General features: G+C 34.8%; 1 protein-coding gene and 1 non-coding gene across 2 annotated transcripts; one reads left to right on the forward strand and one right to left on the reverse strand.

Moving 5' to 3' along the window:
- Positions 1–551: 551 nt before the first annotated feature.
- LOC142550589 (uncharacterized) lies at positions 552–12,043 on the forward strand. Its single transcript, XM_075659663.1, has 7 exons — positions 552–882; positions 8,974–9,372; positions 9,614–10,043; positions 10,624–10,719; positions 10,922–11,053; positions 11,155–11,247; positions 11,356–12,043. The coding sequence occupies exons 1-7, from the start codon at positions 552–554 to the stop codon at positions 12,041–12,043; spliced, it is 2,169 nt and encodes a 722-aa protein (XP_075515778.1).
- A 3,484-nt stretch (positions 12,044–15,527) lies between these two features.
- On the reverse strand, positions 15,528–15,638 carry LOC142552449 (small nucleolar RNA R71). The gene has a single exon (XR_012821780.1). It is a non-coding gene; the product is annotated as a small nucleolar RNA R71 (small nucleolar RNA).
- Positions 15,639–18,219: the final 2,581 nt, after the last annotated feature.

Genomic DNA, 18,219 nt, shown 5'->3' on the forward strand with positions numbered 1-18,219 from the left:
AATTTTTATGGCGTATTGGTTTTATTGCTTGAGATAGGATATGAGTTCCTTTTTACGGGGAAACTTTGCCAAATTTTTAAAGTACATACTTTTCTCCAAGTTTATTTTTAAAGCTTCCGCATTATAGAGTTTATTATTATTTTAAAACGGGTTAGGGTGTCACATTTAGTGGTATCAGAGCAGGCGTTTTTCGGACCAATGTTTGACACATGACTTCTTCTGTTGGTGACACTTCGGTATGTACATTTCTGCATTTCATTGATGTACTGATATGATGATAAATATCTTCAATGGTATGTTGATGATTTAAAATGATTTTAAACTGAGATGTAATGTAGGAGATGCCACCTAAGAGGAAAGCTGTAGAGGGAGAAGATAGTTCCTCATCAGGAGTTGTTGATGAGTTTAGTAATTTTCTCAAGGAGCAAGCCAAAGTTCATGGAGATTAGATCCAATAGTTATTGAGATTGCAGAACCCAGTACAAGGGAGAGGTAGAGGTCTTGTGAGACAGGAGCCCAGTCCAAAGGGAGCGTATGACAGATTTAAAAGAATGAGTCCACCTAAGTTCGTGGGAAGTGCGGACCCTCTTATAGATAAGGAATGGGTTAAAGCTATTGAAGCAATCTTTGACTACCTGCACTTTGAGGATAATGATCGAGTTAGTTGTGCAGTGTTTCTTCTGACCAAGACTGCACGCATTTGGTGGGAGGCCACGAAGGTAACTGTCAATGTTCAAACCCTCCAATGGAATGAGTTCAATGAGCTATTTTATGACAAATATTTCTCCACGAATCTCAAGACACAGAAAGTGAAGGAGTTCTTGGAACTAAAGCAGGGCAACTTGAATGTGAATGACTGTATATTGAAGTTCGAAGAAGGATGTCTGTTCGTTCCTTTTATTGCTTCGAATGACAAATATCGAGGGGAACACTTCATGAGAGGCTTGAGAGCTGAGATCAGGAGGGATGTCAGAATGTCTAAGGCCACAACGTACAAAAGAGATCGTGGAGAAAGCTCTTTTAGCGGAACATGACGAGAAAGAGATTTAGAAGGAAAGGCAATTGAGAAGACAGAGCTTTAATCAAAAGATCCAAACTTCGAGTCAAAGGTCGAAAGGGGGATACAAAGGAAAATGAAAAGAAGAACATCGAGGTAAAGCTCCTGTGGTTCAGTCTGAGACTAATAGGTCTTTATGTCCCAAATGCAACAAGCCACACAAGGGTGAATGTAATAGCCAAGCCTGGTGTACGGTACGGTTTAAGTTTTCATAAGTTTATTGACTACTTGGTCAAGTTTAGGTATAGTTTGGATGTTAAGAGTTTCGATTTATGATTTATAGTATGGTTGGTTATAGATTATGTGTAGTGCTTTTGTAGCGGCGTTACGATTAAATTCATGATAATTCGTATATTGAGCCAATTGGTATGAGGCCAATTGGAGTGATTAGATAAGACATAGAGGTGTAACTTTCTTATTTTGAGTTTTGTTCAAATCATTGTGGAAGGTAAGCCAAAAGTGCCCCGAAGTGTTTCGTGTGTTTCGACGTTCCTCCAATGACACATGTTGGGAGAATGGACATAAAGTTTTACTCAGACGTCCAATTGATCTGAAATTTTGAGAGTTTTAAGATAAGCCATAGAGCTACAACTTTGTAGTTTACCACCTTTCCAAATTATGAAGCGAAGAGGCGTTTCAGAAGCGATGTTTGGAGTGGCAGTGCGCAGAGTGCGCGCCCGAGCGGGAATAAATGTCCGCCCGGGCGAGCCTACTTCGAAAATTTTGGATTTCTGGCCGAGAGTTCTGCGCTCGGGCGGAAAAAGATGTCTGCCCGAGCGGCCAGCTATTTTTTAAAAGCGTGTTTTTGGAGTTTTAAGTGCTTATATACAAGTGTTGCTCCATTTCTCTTATTTCTCACCTCTCATTTTCGGATTTCGCTCCTTGGGAAGGCTAGGGTTCCTTATTTCTTTCACTTCCTATCTTCGATTCAAGCTTTTAGTTGGTGATTTGAGTTAAGATCGAAGTTCTTCTTGGTGCTAGGAAGCTAAGGTAAGCTTTAGGTGTTGTTATTTCTTGGTTTTGGAAGAGAGATGATATGGGTTTGTTGTTTATGTTGGTTTTATGGATTATTTGGCATGGGTTCTTGATTATAGAGTTGATGATGGTGTTATATACATGGTTTATTGTTGTAGGTTTTGTACCAAGATTATAGATTCAAGGTGTTCTTGTGGTTTGTAAGTGGAATTTCATTCTTGTGCTCACATGATTATATATGTATTGTGTTTCAAAGGTTTTATTGTGTTATTCCCTTCATTTGATTCACTATTATGTATTGATACCTTTGTTGTATATTGTGGAGGCAATTGATGTCTCAACTTTGAGAAGGGAATACAAAAGAGAAAGAATATCAAAGTGTTTGATGAAATGTCCCAAAGAAAGAGTTTAAATGTTTTATGGATTGATAGATACATAGTCAGAGATTGCATGCAATTATTAGTTGATCAACGACCATAGGCTTATATCCCTCAGAGTTGTCGATTTATATCGATGGGATAAGAGCACCACAGACAGAGTTACTATTGATATCAATCCACCATAGTAAAGAGAAATACCATCTCATTGTTATGCTATTGCTACGATATACATGTTTCAGAGTTGATGGTATTTTATGATTTCAAATCCATGTTTTACAGAATATACTATGTATCATTGCTATGTAAGAGTTCCACTTGCTGAGTTTTATACTCATTTCAGTTATTTCATGTGATGCAGATAAGAGCGACGGACCAGGACTTTGATTTTGGCCCGGAGTCATATGCATACGAAGTTGGAAGGAAGATGTTATTTTGCAAGTATTTTTGGATCATGATCATAGGAATGATATTTTGTATTTTGTTATATCATTTGAATGATCATTTATTTATTTTTAAACATCTTAGGATATTGCGAATCCTTCCCATGTTCTTCGCCACGAGCCATTGGACTTGACGCCGAATTTGACGTACCAAGAGATTCCGGTTCAGATACTGGACCGCAAGGTTAAAGTTTTGAGGAACAAAGATATCGGCATCGTTAAAGTCCTTTGGAGGAATCATTTGATTGAAGAGGCCACGTGGGAACCATAGGATGAGATGAGAGAGAAGTATCCTGAGTTGTTCGTGCAGTGACGTCAATTTCGAGGACGAAATTCCTCTAAGGAGGGGAGATTGTAATAGCCAAGCCTGGTTTACGGTACGGTTTAAGTTTTCATAAGTTTATTGACTACTTGGTCAAGTTTAGGTATAGTTTGGATGTTAAGAGTTTCGATTTATGATTTATAGTATGGTTGGTTATAGATTATGTGTAGTGCTTTTGTAGCGGCGTTACGATTAAATTCATGATAATTCGTATGTTGAGCCAATTGGTATGTGGCCAATTGGAGTGGTTAGATAAGACATAGAGGTGTAACTTTCTTATTTTGAGTTTTGTTCAAATCATTGTGGAAGGTAAGCCAAAAGTGCCCCGAAGTGTTTCGTGTGTTTCGACGTTCCTCCAGTGACACATGTTGGGAGAATGGGCATAACGTTTTACTCAAACGTCCAATTGATCTGAAATTTTGAGAGATTCAAGATAAGACATAGAGCTACAACTTTGTAGTTTACCACTTTTCCAAATTATGAAGGTACGAGGCGTTTCAGAAGCGATCTTTGGAGTGGAAGTGCGCAGAGTGCGCGCCCGAGCGGGAATAAATGTCCGCCAGGGCGAGCCTACTTCGAAAATTTTGGATTTCTGGCAGAGAGTTCTGCGCTCGGGCGGAAAAAGATGTGCGCCCGAGCGGCCAACTATTTTTTAAAAGCGTGTTTTTGGAGTTTTAAGTGCTTATATACAAGTGTTGCTCCATTTCTCTCATTTCTCACCTCTCATTTTCGGATTTCTCTCCTTGGGAAGGCTAGGGTTCCTTATTTCTTTCACTTCCTATCTTCGATTCAAGCTTTTAGTTGGTGATTTGAGTTAAGATCGAAGTTCTTCTTGGTGCTAGGAAGCTAAGGTAAGCTTTTGGTGTTGTTATTTCTTGGTTTTGGAAGAGAGATGATATGGGTTTGTTGTTTATGTTGGTTTTATGGATTATTTGGCATGGGTTCTTGATTATAGAGTTGATGATGGTGTTATATACATGGTTTATTGTTGTAGGTTTTGTACCAAGATTATAGATTCAAGGTGTTCTTGTGGTTTGTAAGTGGAATTTCATTCTTGTGCTCACATGATTATATATGTATTGTGTTTCAAAGGTTTTATTGTGTTATTCCCTTCATTTGATTCACTATTATGTATTGATACCTTTGTTGTATATTGTGGAGGCAATTGATGTCTCAACTTTGAGAAGGGAATACAAAAGAGAAAGAATATCAAAGTGTTTGATGAAATGTCCCAAAGAAAGAGTTTAAATGTTTTATGGATTGATAGATACATAGTCAGAGATTGCATGCAATTATTAGTTGATCAACGACCATAGGCTTATATCCCTCAGAGTTGTCGATTTATATCGATGGGATAAGAGCACCACAGACAGAGTTACTATTGATATCAATCCACCATAGTAAAGAGAAATACCATCTCATTGTTATGCTATTGCTACGATATACATGTTTCAGAGTTGATGGTATTTTATGATTTCAAATCCATGTTTTACAGAATATACTATGTATCATTGCTATGTAAGAGTTCCACTTGCTGAGTTTTATACTCATTTCAGTTATTTCATGTGATGCAGATAAGAGCGACGGACCAGGACTTTGATTTTGGCCCGGAGTCATATGCATACGAAGTTGGAAGGAAGATGTTATTTTGCAAGTATTTTTGGATCATGATCATAGGAATGATATTTTGTATTTTGTTATATCATTTGAATGATCATTTATTTATTTTTAAACATCTTAGGATATTGCGAATCCTTCCCATGTTCTTCGCCACGAGCCATTGGACTTGACGCCGAATTTGACGTACCAAGAGATTCCGGTTCAGATACTGGACCGCAAGGTTAAAGTTTTGAGGAACAAAGATATCGGCATCGTTAAAGTCCTTTGGAGGAATCATTTGATTGAAGAGGCCACGTGGGAACCATAGGATGAGATGAGAGAGAAGTATCCTGAGTTGTTCGTGCAGTGACGTCAATTTCGAGGACGAAATTCCTCTAAGGAGGGGAGATTGTAATAGCCAAGCCTGGTTTACGGTACGGTTTAAGTTTTCATAAGTTTATTGACTACTTGGTCAAGTTTAGGTATAGTTTGGATGTTAAGAGTTTCGATTTATGATTTATAGTATGGTTGGTTATAGATTATGTGTAGTGCTTTTGTAGCGGCGTTACGATTAAATTCATGATAATTCGTATGTTGAGCCAATTGGTATGTGGCCAATTGGAGTGGTTAGATAAGACATAGAGGTGTAACTTTCTTATTTTGAGTTTTGTTCAAATCATTGTGGAAGGTAAGCCAAAAGTGCCCCGAAGTGTTTCGTGTGTTTCGACGTTCCTCCAGTGACACATGTTGGGAGAATGGACATAAAGTTTTACTCAGACGTCCAATTGATCTGAAATTTTGAGAGTTTTAAGATAAGCCATAGAGCTACAACTTTGTAGTTTACCACCTTTCCAAATTATGAAGCGAAGAGGCGTTTCAGAAGCGATGTTTGGAGTGGCAGTGCGCAGAGTGCGCGCCCGAGCGGGAATAAATGTCCGCCCGGGCGAGCCTACTTCGAAAATTTTGGATTTCTGGCCGAGAGTTCTGCGCTCGGGCGGAAAAAGATGTCTGCCCGAGCGGCCAGCTATTTTTAAAAGCGTGTTTTTGGAGTTTTAAGTGCTTATATACAAGTGTTGCTCCATTTCTCTTATTTCTCACCTCTCATTTTCGGATTTCGCTCCTTGGGAAGGCTAGGGTTCCTTATTTCTTTCACTTCCTATCTTCGATTCAAGCTTTTAGTTGGTGATTTGAGTTAAGATCGAAGTTCTTCTTGGTGCTAGGAAGCTAAGGTAAGCTTTAGGTGTTGTTATTTCTTGGTTTTGGAAGAGAGATGATATGGGTTTGTTGTTTATGTTGGTTTTATGGATTATTTGGCATGGGTTCTTGATTATAGAGTTGATGATGGTGTTATATACATGGTTTATTGTTGTAGGTTTTGTACCAAGATTATAGATTCAAGGTGTTCTTGTGGTTTGTAAGTGGAATTTCATTCTTGTGCTCACATGATTATATATGTATTGTGTTTCAAAGGTTTTATTGTGTTATTCCCTTCATTTGATTCACTATTATGTATTGATACCTTTGTTGTATATTGTGGAGGCAATTGATGTCTCAACTTTGAGAAGGGAATACAAAAGAGAAAGAATATCAAAGTGTTTGATGAAATGTCCCAAAGAAAGAGTTTAAATGTTTTATGGATTGATAGATACATAGTCAGAGATTGCATGCAATTATTAGTTGATCAACGACCATAGGCTTATATCCCTCAGAGTTGTCGATTTATATCGATGGGATAAGAGCACCACAGACAGAGTTACTATTGATATCAATCCACCATAGTAAAGAGAAATACCATCTCATTGTTATGCTATTGCTACGATATACATGTTTCAGAGTTGATGGTATTTTATGATTTCAAATCCATGTTTTACAGAATATACTATGTATCATTGCTATGTAAGAGTTCCACTTGCTGAGTTTTATACTCATTTCAGTTATTTCATGTGATGCAGATAAGAGCGACGGACCAGGACTTTGATTTTGGCCCGGAGTCATATGCATACGAAGTTGGAAGGAAGATGTTATTTTGCAAGTATTTTTGGATCATGATCATAGGAATGATATTTTGTATTTTGTTATATCATTTGAATGATCATTTATTTATTTTTAAACATCTTAGGATATTGCGAATCCTTCCCATGTTCTTCGCCACGAGCCATTGGACTTGACGCCGAATTTGACGTACCAAGAGATTCCGGTTCAGATACTGGACCGCAAGGTTAAAGTTTTGAGGAACAAAGATATCGGCATCGTTAAAGTCCTTTGGAGGAATCATTTGATTGAAGAGGCCACGTGGGAACCATAGGATGAGATGAGAGAGAAGTATCCTGAGTTGTTCGTGCAGTGACGTCAATTTCGAGGACGAAATTCCTCTAAGGAGGGGAGATTGTAATAGCCAAGCCTGGTTTACGGTACGGTTTAAGTTTTCATAAGTTTATTGACTACTTGGTCAAGTTTAGGTATAGTTTGGATGTTAAGAGTTTCGATTTATGATTTATAGTATGGTTGGTTATAGATTATGTGTAGTGCTTTTGTAGCGGCGTTACGATTAAATTCATGATAATTCGTATGTTGAGCCAATTGGTATGTGGCCAATTGGAGTGGTTAGATAAGACATAGAGGTGTAACTTTCTTATTTTGAGTTTTGTTCAAATCATTGTGGAAGGTAAGCCAAAAGTGCCCCGAAGTGTTTCGTGTGTTTCGACGTTCCTCCAGTGACACATGTTGGGAGAATGGGCATAACGTTTTACTCAAACGTCCAATTGATCTGAAATTTTGAGAGATTCAAGATAAGACATAGAGCTACAACTTTGTAGTTTACCACCGTTCCAAATTATGAAGCGAAGAGGCGTTTCAGAAGCGATGTTTGGAGTGGCAGTGCGCAGAGTGCGCGCCCGAGCGGGAATAAATGTCCGCCAGGGCGAGCCTACTTCGAAAATTTTGGATTTCTGGCAGAGAGTTCTGCGCTCGGGCGGAAAAAGATGTGCGCCCGAGCGGCCAACTATTTTTTAAAAGCGTGTTTTTGGAGTTTTAAGTGCTTATATACAAGTGTTGCTCCATTTCTCTCATTTCTCACCTCTCATTTTCGGATTTCTCTCCTTGGGAAGGCTAGGGTTCCTTATTTCTTTCACTTCCTATCTTCGATTCAAGCTTTTAGTTGGTGATTTGAGTTAAGATCGAAGTTCTTCTTGGTGCTAGGAAGCTAAGGTAAGCTTTTGGTGTTGTTATTTCTTGGTTTTGGAAGAGAGATGATATGGGTTTGTTGTTTATGTTGGTTTTATGGATTATTTGGCATGGGTTCTTGATTATAGAGTTGATGATGGTGTTATATACATGGTTTATTGTTGTAGGTTTTGTACCAAGATTATAGATTCAAGGTGTTCTTGTGGTTTGTAAGTGGAATTTCATTCTTGTGCTCACATGATTATATATGTATTGTGTTTCAAAGGTTTTATTGTGTTATTCCCTTCATTTGATTCACTATTATGTATTGATACCTTTGTTGTATATTGTGGAGGCAATTGATGTCTCAACTTTGAGAAGGGAATACAAAAGAGAAAGAATATCAAAGTGTTTGATGAAATGTCCCAAAGAAAGAGTTTAAATGTTTTATGGATTGATAGATACATAGTCAGAGATTGCATGCAATTATTAGTTGATCAACGACCATAGGCTTATATCCCTCAGAGTTGTCGATTTATATCGATGGGATAAGAGCACCACAGACAGAGTTACTATTGATATCAATCCACCATAGTAAAGAAAAATACCATCTCATTGTTATGATATTGCTACGTTATACATGTTTCAGAGTTGATGGTATTTTATGTTTTCAAAGCCATGTTTTACAGAATATACTATGTATCATTGCTATGTAAGAGTTCCACTTGCTGAGTTTTATACTCATTTCAGTTATTTCATGTGATGCAGATAAGAGCGACGGACCAGGACGTTGATTGTGGCCTGGAGTCATATGCATACGAAGTTGGAAGGAAGATGTTATTTTGCAAGTATTTTTGGATCATGATCATAGGAATGATATTTTGTATTATGTTATATTATTTGAATGATTATTTATTTACTTTTAAACATCTTATGGTGATGTATTTTGAAACCTTCCTTCATTTTATAAGAAAATTTTAAATTCCGCTGCTATTTTTATTGTTAACGGGTCGAGGTGTCACAGTGAATGTCTCGTAGGGAGCAACAAATGTTACAAATGTGGAGGTGCTGGTCATATTGCCATCAACTGCACCAAATCTTTAGGCCGAGGAGGAATCCAAGGGCGCATCTTCTCTTTGACCAAAGAGGGTGTTAATCCAGATACGTCAGTTATATCAGGTACTATTCTGATTTCAGGCACTGTAGCTCTTACTTTAATTGATACTGGAGCTACACATTCCTTTATGTCTGAAATTTTCATGAGATCGTTGGGTATTGCACCTATATTTGAACCTCTCCAGTTTAATATTGTGCTTCCTTCGGGTGATGTGATTTGTCCTACAAGTGTGATTAAAGCTTGTCCTATTCAAGTGAATGAGAGACTCTTATTTGCTGATTTAATTGTTATTCCTATGATAGAGTTTGATGTTATTTTGGGTATGGATTGTCATCATCGTATCGTGCAGTAATAGATTGTGTTGAAAAGACGGGGCGATTTTCGACAGAGGAAGGTGACAACAGGGTCTTCAAGCGTTCATGTACTTCGCTTGACACTTCTTTTATTTCTTGCTTGAAGTTGAATAAGATGTTGGTTAAGGAGTGTCAGGGATTTCTTGCGTCAGTAATGGATGTGAGTAAGGAATATAATGTGGATGTGAATGATATCAAAATTTTCAAGATTATTCGGCTGTCTTTGCCGATGATGTGCTGGGGTTGCCACCCGATAGAAAAGTCGAATTTGTCATTGATGTTGTACCTGGTACTGCTCCTATTTCTGAAGCCCCTTATCGAATGGCACCGACTGAAATGAAAGAATTAAAGAACCAATCGCAAGAACTGTTAGATGAGGGCTTTATTAGACCGAATTCTTCACCATGGGGGGCACCAGTGTTGTTTGTGAAAAAGAAAGATGGGTCACTACGTTTGTGTATTGACTACCGAGAGATCAACAAAGTTACAATTAAGAACAGGTATCATTTGCCACGAATTGATGATCTTTTTGATCAATTACAAGGGGCAACGGTAATTTCTAATATTGATCGGCGATCAGGATATCACCAATTGAAGGTGAAAGAAGATGACATACATAAGACTGCTTTTCGAACTAGGTATGGTAATTATGAATTTCTTGTAATGTCTTTCGGGTTAACGAATGCGCCGTCAGTTTTTATGGATCTTATGAATCGACTCTTCGAGCCTTATTTGGATAGTTTCGTCATTGTATTTATTGATGATATTCTGGTTTATTCGAAGACCTGAGAACTTTATCGAGAACATTTGAAAACCGTGTTGCAACAATTGAGGGATAACTAGTTATATGCCAAGTTAAAGAAGTGCGAGTTCTAGTTAGACCAAGTGACTTTCCTAGGCCATATTGTTTCTAAAGATGGAATTACCGTGGATCCAACAAAGATAGAAGCAGTGAAGAAATGGCTTATTCCTACGACAGTTTCTGAGGTACGATGAGATGGTTGGAACTTGTTAAGGATTATGATTGTACTATTAGTTACCACCCTGGGAAGGCGAATGTAGTTGGAGATGCATCGAGTCGGAAATCAGGAGTTGTGTTGAGTTCTATGATTCAAAACCTTTATTGTTATACTTGCAATGGAATGAGATCGCTTTGGTCGAGAAAGGTACGATAGCTTGACTTTTAGTTTTGGTGATTCGACCTACTTTGAATGACAGGATTAAAGATGGACAACAGAATGATAAGCAATTACTTGAAATGAGATCTAATGCTGAGCTGAAAGGAAATTCTGAGTTTGGTTTAAACACTAATGGGTTAATGACCTTCAGAGGTCGAATCTGAGTTCCTATCGGCAATGATATTCGACGAGATGTTTTGATTGAGGCGCATACCTCACCATATTCGATACATTCAGGTAATACAAAGATGTATCAAGATCTTAGTCGAATTTTCTGGTGGCTAGGTATGATGTAGGATATTGCGTTGTATATTTCTGAATGTCTAATATGTCAGCAGGTTAAGATTGAGCACCAAAGACCTGCAGGATTGTTGCAGTCATTGCCGATACCTCAATGGAAATGTGAACACATCACAATGGACTTTGTTGTCGGACTTTCGAAGACGCAGAAAGGTTATAATTCCATTTGGGTTATTGTTGATTATTTAACCAAGTCATCACATTTTCTTCCAGTCAAGACAACTTATTCGATGAAACAATATGTTGAGGCTTATGTTCAAAAAATTGTTAGACTTCATGGGATACCAGTGTCAATTGTTTCTGATCGTGATCCAAGATTTACATCTGAATTTTGGAAGAGTTTGCATAGAGCTTTGGGTTCAAAGTTGTCCTTCAACACAGCTTATCATCCTCAAAGTGACGGACAATCAGAACGAGTTATTCAGATTCTTGAGGACATGTTAAGAGCCTGCATTATTGATTTTCCTTGAAGTTGGGATTTGAAGCTTCATCTTGTGGAATTCAAATATAATAATAGCTATCAGTCCTCGATTGGCATGGCACCTTATGAAGCTCTGTATGGGAGAAGGTGTTGTTCATCTTTGTTTTGGGATGAATTAGGTGAAAGAAGGATGTTAGGACCAGAGTTGGTTCAACAAATGGTTGATGTTGTAGCATTGATTCGAGAAAGAATGAAAACTGCCCAGTCTCGACAGAAAAGCTATGCAAATGTTCGAAGAAGGCCTTTGGCATTCGAGATAGGTGATCACGTGTTTGTTAAGATAGCTCCTCTCAAGGGAGTTATGAGATTTGAAAAGAAGGGGAAGTTGAGTCCTCGTTTTATTGGACCTTTCGAGATTCTCGACAGAATTGGCGAGCAAGCTTATCGAGTGGCTTTGCCTCCAAGTTTGGATATAGTTCGTAATTTATTTCATGTCTCAATGCTTCGTAAATATGTATCGAATCCAACTCATGTACTTCGTCACGAACCACTAGACTTAACGCCAAATTTGAGTTATCATGAACGACCGGTACAAATACTGGATCGAAAGGTTAAAGTGCTTAGAAACAAAGATATTGGGATCGTGAAGGTGTTATGGAGTAATCATATCATCGAAGAAGCAACATGGGAACCCGAGGAAGAGATGAAGCAACGTTATCCTGACTTGTTTACGTCTTGAGGTAAATTTAAGGGACGAAATTTTTATAAGGGGAGGAGAATTATAATAGCCAATCGTTCATATCTTTTATTATGAATTACGGTATTTTTATTGTGATGGTTTATGGCTTTACATTATGATATGAATGGTAATGAATGTTATTGAATAGAATAGATAATGGATTGGTAGAATAGAATGTTGAATTTGAGTTAAATAGGTAATGGAAGTGTTGTAACGGTATGAAACTGTGGCAGTAATTGTGGTTTTTAGCATAATATTTTGTATATTGATCTGATTGATGTGAGGCTACTTTTATTAGAAAGATAAGACATAAGGCTATAACTTTCATGTGTTGAGTTTTGTTCAAATCATTATAGAAGACAAGCCAAAAGCGCCCCGAAGTGTGTCGTGCGTATTGTCATTCCTACAATGACACATGTTGGGAGAATGAGTATAACTATTTACTCGGACCTTCAAATGACATGAAGCCAATTGGAGATGAAATTCAAGACATAGGGCTACAACTTTTATGTCTATAACTTTTTCTAATTCTGAAGGGAAGAGGCGTTTCGGAAGCGATCTTTGATGTGGCTGTGCGCAGAGCGGCGCCCGAGCGGTAAGATTTGACCACCCGAGCGCCCCCCGTTCTGAATTTTTGAGTTTTGGGCAGTAAGTTCGGCGCTAGGGCGGTAATAAGTGACCGCCCGAGCGTCGTGCAAGTTAGAAAGCGTGTTTTGAGGTTTGGGATGACATAAAATCGAATTGGATCACTTTTTACTCACTTTTCCTCATTTCTTCTCTTCTCTCCATCCGTTTGGAAGCTAGGGTTATTCATTTCTCCTTCAATCCAACTTCTTCCAAGACATTAATCTTTGATTGAAACCTTAATTTTTCTTGGAGATTAGAAGTTCTTTTCCTCAAGAGTTTACGAGCAAGGTAAGAAAGCTTATTTCCTTTGGTTAGTGATTGAAGATAAGATGTTGGGTTGTTTGGTTTGGGTGTTGAGGTAAAGTTGTTAATATAATGATTGATGGTATTATTATTTATATTGTGTTGTAGGAATCCCTAAAGAACTAAGCAACTACTTGTGTATTGGGTTGTAAGTAGACTTTTCCTTTGAATGCATCTAATGAGCTATGTATATGATAAATGAAGTTTCTATTGATTTTAGATCTTTTAAATCATTGATTATGTATATTGTATGTATTGATATATTGAAAAGAAATGGAATTGTGATGAAACTTAAAATTAATATTTTATTATATGTTAAAACATGTATTTTAAAATTTAAGTTTCATTAAAATTATAAAATTATTTTATTTTAGTATTGTTTGTTTATATTTAATTGTCTTACTAAATATGTTTTATTTTCAGGTTTTCTACGTGTTGGTAAAATAATGATAACTCAAGCTAGAAAATTCAAATGGAGGTGACTCAAACATGTTTGGAATCCTTGAGAAATTATCTACAGCTTTGCAGAAGACATGATTGCCTAAAAAGTTTATTAAGATGATCAAATTGGGCAAATATCAAAAGGAGGACAAATTTACTTTTACTCTGACCAGCATATAGTAAAAAAATCATAACTATTTCAATATTTAATCAAATTAGGTGAACCAAGTAGCCAAATTCATCTACAGACAATTCCCCACATGTTTTCCGTTTTGAGCAGAGTCAAATTCGGTGATTAAACTTGTGGAACAAAGAATTGAAAGAAGGGACATGGAATTGAACTTGGAGGAGACAAAGAATACTATTGCAACAACATGGCATTAATAAAAATTTTGACCCTTTCTCTCATTTGGCCTATAAATAGAGACATTGTGCTAGCTTGAAAATCATTATATCTCATTGTAAAATATAGTGTGAGTGTGTATCAAAGTTCTAAGTTCCAATATATTTTCTTTCATGTTCTCAACTATGAGTGATATTTTAGTGTTGATCAAAAGTAAGCTTATGGCAAACTAAATCTATTATGTCAAGGTGAAGAGGATGCATTCTTGGTGAAGTAAGATTGTTTATATTTTGTATATTCTTTCTTTATTTCTTTTCATTTAGCTAACTTATTTTTATTTTAGGTATAAAAATGAATTATTTGTTGTTATCAATTTACATCAAATACTTGATACCATTAAAGTGCTTATCTTGATTTGTTGTTTAATTGTGATACAATAAATATTTCATCACTTATTATTATATATATATAGATATATATATATATATATATATTTATATAATAATATCATAATATTTCATTTAGATGATAGCGTGGCTCTGCCGGTTGTTCTAAATGAAATATTATGATTTAATACTAACATCTAACAATCTAACATTTACTTTATCGCAACTAACTTTTATTTTTCGCATTTAACTTTTACTTTCTCGCAACTAACTTTTACTTTTCCGCAACTAAAATTTACTTTATCGCAACTAACTTCTACTTTACTGCAACTAACTTATTAAATCAATATATTTCATTTAGGCAATAGCGTGGCTCTGCCGGTTGTTCTAAATGAAATATAATGATTTAATTTAACATTTACTTTATGCAATTATTTATTTATATAGTTATAATTATAATCATAGGTACCATATATAAAATATCGGTTAATTCGATATTTTCTATAGTGGGAACTATATTATATTATGTGTGTGTTTAATTTTCTTGGAACCATTATTTATGGTGGTTTCTTTTGTTTTATTTTTAGTTAAACAATATTACATAAACCAAGAATAAATCATCAAGCCTTGACAAATTTATAATTTGTAAACTTCATTCTTGCATTTGTTAATCTATAAATTAATAAATTTAAACTCAAAATAACCTCTCTGAGGATCGATCTCGTACTTACGAAATATATTACTTGCAGACAACCTACACTTGGGTGAATTATTATTTAAGTAGTAGCAAGTTTTTGGCGCCGTTGCCGGGGATGTATAATTTAAGTTTATATTTGTTAATTATGTTTTATTTATAAATATTGTGTTGTTTTGTTTGTATGAGTATTTGGAGTCGAAAAAAAATTGTTAGACTTATTCGAGTATCTGAAAATAATTTAAACACGGATGATAATTCAAATAATCAAGATAATGATAATATTAATAATAATAATAATAATAATAATAATAATAATAATCAAGAACATGATCAATTAAGAACACTTAGGCACCATATGAACCCTATTAGAACTAGTGCCCCATCTTGTTTAGTTTTTCCTCCTGATGCATCTAATTTCAACTTCAAACCTCAAATTATTCAACTTTTACCAAATTTTCATGGCTTAGATTCTGAAAATCCATATTTGCATCTAAGAGAATTTGAGGAAGTTTGTAACACTTATAATGATCAAAATTGTAGCATGGATATAGTTCGATTAAAGCTTTTCCCTTTTTCTTTAAAAGATAAAGCTAAAACATGGTTACAAAATTTAAGATCAAGTTCAATAAGATCATGGGAAGAAATGCAACAACAATTTCTCAAAAAGTTTTTCCCTTCCCATAGAACAAACTCTTTTAAAAGACAAATTATAACTTTTTCTCAAAAACAAGGAGAAACGTTTTATCAATGTTGGGATAGATATAAAGAATTACTTAATACATGCCCACATCATGGTTTTGAAATATGGAGAATAGTTTCTCACTTTTATGAATGTCTAATACCTAAAGATAGGCAAATGATAGAATTCATGTGTAATGGAACTTTTGAAGATAAAAACCCAAATGAAGCTATGGAATATTTGGATTCATTAGCAAAAAATGCTCAAAATTGGGATAATATAGGCACAATAGAACCACAAACAACTAAAAACAATAATTCAACAAATGGGGGTGGTATCTATAATCATAAAGATGATATAGATATTCAAGCTAAACTTGCATCTTTAGCAAGAAAAATTGAGTCATTAGAAATGAAAAAGAGTGGTCAATTAAAAAGTATTCAAGAAATTGTTTGTCATATATGTGATACACATGATCATGCTACAAAAGATTGTCCAACATTATCTTCATTTAAAGAATGTCTCCATGAACAAGCAAATTATGTTAACAATTATAAAAAACCAATACTAGATCCTTTTTCACCATCATATAATCCTGGATGGAAAAATCATCCTAATTTTAGTTGGAGGAATGAAAATAATGCACAACCGTCACAACAATATTTTCAAAATAACCAAAATCATCAAGGTTATATTCCTTATGTTACACCTGCAAGAAAAAACTTTGAAGATGTAATTCATGCATTTATCCAAAAGCAAGAGTCTATCAATATTCAAAACAGTCAATCTATGAGTGATTTGAAAGAAATTCTTACAAAATTTGCATCTGCACTTAATATTCATGAAAAAGGAAAATTTCCATCTTAACCTCAACCTAATCCTAAAAATCAAAATCAAGAATTAAAAAATGAAAAAATTGATCAAATAAAATCTGTTATTTCCCTTAGAAGTGGTAAAATAGTTAATGATCCATATAGTAATGAAAACAAGGATCATTTAAAATCAAAGAATAAAGATGATAATCCTGATACTTTTGAGAATGATGATACCTTAAATTTTAAGAATAATATGGTGAATGATAAATCATCTGAAATAGTAAATAAGTCAAATAAACCTCCACCATTTCCTCATGCATTAACAAATCATAAAAAACAAAAAAGTGATTCTGATATCTATGATGTTTTTAAACAAGTGAAGATAAATATTCCATTATTAGATGCTATTAAACAAGTACCTTCTTATGCAAAATTTTTAAAAGACTTATGTACGGTAAAGAGAAAATTGCATGTGAAGAAAAAAGCATTCTTGGCTGAACAAGTAAGTTCTATTCTTCAAAATAATTCTAGTTTAAAATATAAAAATCCTGATTGTCCAGCGATTTCATGTATTATTGGAGAAAATAAAATTAAAAAAGCTTTGTTGGATTTGAAAGCAAGTGTGAATTTACTTCCTTATTCAGTTTATGAAAAACTTAATTTAGGAGAATTAATACTCACTTCTGTTACTCTCTTACTGGCGGATAGGTCAATCAAAATACCTAGAGGTATTGTAGAAGATGTGTTGGTTCAAGTTGATAAATTCATATATCCTGTAGATTTTATTGTTTTGGATACACAACCAATAGAAGTACATAATGAAATTCCAGTAATATTGGGACGACCATTTCTAGCTACTTCAAATGCTTTAATTAATTGTCGAAATGGAATAATGAAATTGTCTTTTGGAAATATGACTCTAGAACTTAATGTGTTCAATTTATGTAAACAACCAAGTATTAATGAAAATGAATATGATAATGAAATTGAAACGATTGTGGAAGAAAATATACAAGAAGAAAACTTAAATCAACAATCTGAAGTTTTTTCAATAGAAAGTTTTGAGTCTAAAAATAATTTTAAAGAAGATGATAATACAAAACTTGAATTAAAAGTTTTACCATTAGAATTGAAATATGTATTTCTTGGTGAAAATAAAACATTTCCTGTTGTAATTTCTTCCACTCTTTTGCCAAATCAAGAAGAAGATGTGATTAAATTACTTAAAAAATATAAAAATGCAATTGGATGGACTTTGAAAGATATAAAAGGTATGAATTCTTTAATTTTTACACATAAAATTCACTTGGAAGAAAATGCTAAAACATATCAACAACCACAAAGAAGGTTAAATCCACATATGAAGGAAGTTGTTAAGAATGAAGTATTAAAACTATTAGACGCTGGAATTATCTATCCAATTTTAGATAGTAAATGGGTAGGTCCAACACAAGTAGTACCTAAAAAGTCCGGCATCACTGTTATAAAAAATGAAAAGGGAGAGTTATTACAAGCTAGGATTTCATCTAGTTGGCGTATTTGTATTGATTTTAGAAAATTAAATGATGTAACTAGAAAAGATCATTTCCCACTACCATTTTTAGATCAAATTCTAGAAAAAGTAGCAGGAAATTCTTATTATTGTTTTCTTGATGGGTATTCGGGGTATTATCAAATACCTATTTCATTAGAAGATCAAAAAAAACTATTTTTACTTGTCCTTTCGGAACTTTTGCATTTAAAAAAATGCCATTTGGTTTATGTAATGCTCCGGCTACTTTTCAAAGATGCATGTTAAGTATTTTCAGTGATATGATTGAAGAATATGTAGAAGTTTTTATGAATAATATAACTGTTTTTGGAAACTCATTTGAAAATTGTCTTA

Source organism: Primulina tabacum, chromosome 7 (genome assembly GCF_025594145.1).
Source record: "Primulina tabacum isolate GXHZ01 chromosome 7, ASM2559414v2, whole genome shotgun sequence".
Lineage (NCBI taxonomy): Eukaryota > Viridiplantae > Streptophyta > Magnoliopsida > Lamiales > Gesneriaceae > Primulina > Primulina tabacum.